We start from the raw sequence: 5,392 nt of genomic DNA on the forward strand, positions 1-5,392 counted from the left end.
GTCACTATATGGGAAAGTCTCACGCCTCACCCATATGGCACTCATGCAGTCATGCATGTCCACAAGTAGGGGCTTCGCGCACTAGACATCGAATGGTAAAGGTGATTTGTGGAGAAAAAAAAAATCCAGAACGTGTCAGCGTTCGGTCGCCTCTGACTGCAGTCGCTGCTGGTATATGATAATGAGTTTGGATCTCATGGTGGATATCATAGTCGTAAATGTTCAAGTCTTTCCTTGACTCAATTTAGGCAATTAGTCGCAGCGTGAATCCTACATACGTGCGGTCTGAGATTCTAAGCACGGCCACTCCGGTTGACCAGAGGCTACAGTTCACAGGTCACTTTGGATCAGTGAGTGAACCTGTATTTTTTTTTTTCAAAGAATAAAAATTGTGCCTATCGATCAACGTGTATTTTACCTTTTCGAATTCGCATGGGTGCGTATTTTGAGTATAAAATGTCCGTAGCCTGAGCTCGTTTCCTATATCGCGCTAAATATGCATAAAGATCAAGGTTTTTGATAAAATAAACACCGGGCTGCAAATTGCATTAATCGGATTTTATGGAAAAAACAGCGAAACCTGGTTCTTATCCTCGTATTTTGCAACACCTAGTAAATCATACCTGAATATATGACGTTACATTTTAGACTGACGCCCCTGACACTAGCTCACAATGGCGCCCCTCTCAAGGGACAAAGTCGCCCCCTCGAGCACCATGGCCCCCCTTTCGCCGATTTCTGGCTACGCCACTGCTGATGCGTATTTCCTGTGTGTGTACATACATATTTTCTCACCATAACCTGCGGAATCTTAATGGTTGTTTGTAAGCTTTGAAGTCCCCACTGCAGCAAGCATCCCCGAGGAATGCTAAGATTTAGTGAAGGCCCTGCCTGTATGAACGACAACTGACAAGGAGCTCACTGTCAGTGTAAACTGCAGATCTCCAGTCATTACACAGTAAAAACAAAACCAAGCCAAAAAATGTCATTCAGGCCTGTATTTTTTCTTTATATAACCCGAAAGTCGTGACATCTCTACAATTTATAAATGCAAAGCAAAGCATTTAAGATTCGCGGAATATACCAGAGTGCAGCTGTAAGACACACCCGTTAATGTTACAATGCCCGTGTGAAATATGTAATGGAATGTTCACTGGACATCGTTCAGTTTACAGCCACATGTTACGTCTTGGCGGTCTTGGAATGTGCAGTCATGGATGAAATAATACCCTCACCATGGTCCATCCATCCATGGTGTTATCTCATCCATTGTGCAGTCTAACACCACACAGCTTTTTCAGATACCACCGTGCACACAATGAGCAATAGCACACACGAACACCGCTGATAAATATCACGCAAAATTCATTCAGAACTAACACCTTTCGTCACCAAAGATTCGCTTGGCATCACGCGCCGGGCGCCGGGGTGACGGGCGCCTCGAGCAGCAGCTGACCGGCCCGGGTCAGCCGGCACGTAACCAGGTCCGGGTCGACGTGTGTCGGCAGCGGCAGCCGGCGCGCCAGCCGCAGCTGGCAGCTGCCGCCGTCCCCGGCCGTCTCCTCGTGCACGGCCTCGATGACCAGGTGGCGGCCGCTGACGCGCACCTCCACCTCCTCCGGAAGGAAGCTGCTCACATCCACCGAGGCCAGCACGCTACTCTGGCCGCACTCGGAGGCCGGCGACCCGGACCGCACCGCCACCGGCACGTCCTCCTGCCGGGCGGCCGCCTCGGCCTCCAGGTCAACGACCTCGGCTGGCTCATCGGCAGCAGCAACGGAGGGAGCGGGCTCGACAGGCGCAGCCTCAGCTGGCTCGAAGACATCGTCCTGAGACTTCTCTGTGGGGTTCTCCGCGCTCTCTGAGCTCATCTCCGGATTCTCTTTATCTTCAGCAGCCGCTTCAACATCTACAGCCACGTCCGGTCCGTCAGACTGTTCAGCTTCCCCTTCGTGCGCCTGCTCCCCTTGGACCTCCTCCTGGTCGGTGCAGGTCTTCTCAGTACGGCTCTCCTCAGTCTCCTCACCCTCCTCAGCGGTCTTTTCCTCCCCTTCTTTGAAGGCCGGAGTATCGTAGGTGACGGGCACCACGATGACCTTCCGCTGGTCACGAGGGCACCGACCGCACCTCTCGCTGGGCTCGGCGGCCGGCGCCTCCATCACCAGCTGGCCGGCCGGCGTCCAGCGCGAGCTGAGCTGGTCGGCCCGCACGTGCTGCGGCAGGCTCAGCCGGCGCACCATCCTGCTGTGGCTGAAGCCGGTGTCGGAGCGCTCGCGGTGGCAGGCGGACACGGTGACCTGGCCGTCGGCCGACAGCCGGACGCGCACCTCGTCCGGACGGTAGCCGGCCACGTCGACCACCTGCCGGTAGCCGTCAGACTCTGCGGCGGGCCGGCAGCACACCCGCTTACCGCCCGGTCCCTGCAGCTGCAGCGGCAGCTCGGGACCCCTCTTCAGAGCGGGCCGCCGCAGCCATAGACAGCGCGGCTCCCGGCGGGCTCCAGACTCGAGCCACTCGCTCCAGGGGCTCCACGACGGCAGCCGACTGGGCTCGACGAAAAAAGTAACAGGCATGTTCGCTTGTATCGCTACAATAGACCCCTCCAGTCCTCCAACACGGTAAGTTCTGCTGCAGATCGCTTTCATCCGCCGGTTATATCAGCCGACGCGTTAGTGCCTGGAGTGGCTGAGAAAGATCGGGAGCACGGGTTACGTCACGCCACCGTACTAGTCATTCATGGCCGGGAACTGACGATCACAGTCGGGAAAACTCTCGATGCTCTGATAGGTTGGCCCGTTGCCGTCATGACGTCATACTAAGACCGCAGCCAATGAGCGCCGAGAGACTCGTTGTGTTACGCGACAGAGGTAGGAGCCAGTTCGCGCGGCAGATCATAGGCGATGAGTGGCGGTATGCGGTCTATGGACTCGTGGCGTAACTCATTGTCCAACATTTACAAAGTAGGTATAGCGATGAATGATAATGCAAGGTAACTGGTCTTGGGTATGGCCGAAGCCGGTGTCAGATAGCAGCACACAGCTATGCGATAAATTTTTGAAACTGAAGTCACCAGTGACTTTCATTTGAAGTTTGAGCCTCAGGAAAAGGAGCGACCACCGTGATCTCATAATTATTGCAGGTGACTCATGTTTTTTTCATTCCATGCAACATGCTACGTATGTACGTACGTTGTACAGTGTACCTATATATGACGCACACCTTTTGCTCGGCGACGGCCGCCCCCCTCCCCGCCAGCCGCCTGACCTATCCATCATGTGAGGCCCGCTGTGGGTCTAGGCGTTGGCACCGTCTTGCCGGCGCTTCGCCGTCTTGCCAGCAATCATGTATTTAGATGAATATGCTTTTGCCAATCTGTTTGTACCGAACTTCTGCTCATGTGTATCTTTTAGGGCGTAGCTAAATTTTTGCTTTTTAAGTGCATGATATCTTTAGGGTGTATGATCAGATGTTTTGTTGATGCAGGGCTGGTAAAGTGTTATGTCCTATTGACGTCGTCGGGGACACAGTACCAGTAAAAGTTCAAGTACCCGGGGTCAAAATTACCACATTTAGTAAACTTTTACAGTAATAAATAACTTTCAAATAAAGCAGAAACTAAACGCAAGTAAAAGATATCATTGAATCCACAACGTATATCCCCTTTAACAAGGACATAAAAAGCCCCTATACCTAATGCATACCTACAACATGGTTATGAACAATTAGTAGCCACAACTCACTTCCGTTAACAGCAAACTACCGTCGACAGTTGCTAACGAAAACTAGATCAAACTAGATGATCAAACACATACTAACAGACGCTTAGACACCGACCCCGCTGTCGGCTGTGCTATTTCAAGCGGGGTTGATTGACGACCAGTTGTAGCCAGCTATACGACTAGACAAACGACTAGATTCGGAACCGGGGTCGGACCGGTTGGACATGGTAAATTCATGCGGGGTCGATAGTTTCTAGCCGTCGTCGTTGTGAGCTACCGATACAATAGCGACACCTATTGCATCTGTTCGACGATCGTAGCGCCCCCTACCCTTTCCGGGTTCTTCGTCTGTTACGCTACCCGCTGACCGAGTGATGCCGTGACATTTAATTAACAAACTGGAAATTTCGAAGCGCGAGTCTGATAAGCAATTTAGTAAAGCAATTTTACATATGACTGCTCGTAAACAAATAATATAGAAATGAAACCTAAGGAAACGTGCATCGTAGTTGCATGCAGCCTGCAATATGAATCGTAAAAAGGTCGGGGTCATTTTACGCTCTCATTTTTTGGTCGGGGACGCAATTTGCTTTTTTACCAGCCCTGTGTTGATGTTTTGTTGTTCGATATTGTTGTACGATTTGATATCGATACGTTTATACGATCGAAAGCGATGCGAACCTCGAAATGTGATGTTAGGTAGCCCTGCATGATGACCACGAGACAAACGAATTTTGAATTTTTCACTTTTTAGGGGAAGCGGGGGTAACACCGCCCCCCTAAGCTTTTCGCCAAAATGTGAGAATCATTTTCTCACGTGTTTTAGGTACTTATTTTGCATGCTCCTTAAAGGTTTTCATGCATCACGACTTTAAAAAATACCTTGCATATTTGCCGCCTACAAATTGTGTGAGTAACCCCGCCACCGGTGTTGATGTTAACCCAACCCATTCCTACGAAAGCTTTTAATTGTTCAGAGATCGCGTGCGATGAGTTTCCTGTCGGTAAGTGGTAATTTTCGCAAATAATCAGTAATGGACACCCTAAATAGGTATAGGTTCATCAGCTGTTTGCCAGTTATATACAGCTGGCAAGTGCTTGGTCGGGATGCATGAAAAATATAAAGTAAAAAAAAATCAAATAAGCTGCTTATTCCCGACTTAGGAACATCTACGAACATAAATAAACGCGTGTCTTTGGAGTTTCATCACTTATCACGCTACAAACAGGAAACACCGCAACCTCAATTGGGGTAACACCGCCACGGGGTGGCGGTGTTCCCCAATAAGTGATCACAAGCAAAAATCGCCAGCGGCAAGAATGTACTACACGGTTCAAGCAAACCTATCTTACTGGACAAAGCCGATCAGTTATTTTTCGATGTAATCAAGTAAATCAAAATGAGTCTCTAGGCTTAAAGACATTCAAAAGTGCTCCCAACTCATGGCATTTTTATAAGAGAATGTGCATTTTTCTTTAAATGCCCACATTGAGCTTCGAATACACTGAAACACCGGAACACAAATCAGAAGACGCTTACCTTCGTGCAGTTAATAGGAAATAACGGATTTTTACACTTCACATTTCATACTTTCGCCGCCACATGGGGTGGCGGTGTTTCCCACAGTGGCTGTGTTCCCCCCGCTTCCCCTACAAGCAGTCGACAATTGTTG

The 5,392-nt window shown here is 50.0% G+C and overlaps 1 protein-coding gene across 1 annotated transcript; it reads right to left on the reverse strand.

Annotated features, from left to right (window-relative positions):
- Positions 1–991: 991 nt before the first annotated feature.
- On the reverse strand, positions 992–2,720 carry LOC122369713. Its single transcript, XM_043344631.1, has one exon. The coding sequence runs from the start codon at positions 2,643–2,645 to the stop codon at positions 1,410–1,412; it is 1,236 nt and encodes a 411-aa protein (XP_043200566.1). The 5' UTR covers positions 2,646–2,720; the 3' UTR covers positions 992–1,409.
- Positions 2,721–5,392: the final 2,672 nt, after the last annotated feature.

The sequence above is a fragment of the Amphibalanus amphitrite genome, unplaced genomic scaffold (assembly GCF_019059575.1).
Source record: "Amphibalanus amphitrite isolate SeventyFive unplaced genomic scaffold, NRLGWU_Aamphi_draft 001065F_arrow, whole genome shotgun sequence".
NCBI lineage: Eukaryota > Metazoa > Arthropoda > Thecostraca > Balanomorpha > Balanidae > Amphibalanus > Amphibalanus amphitrite.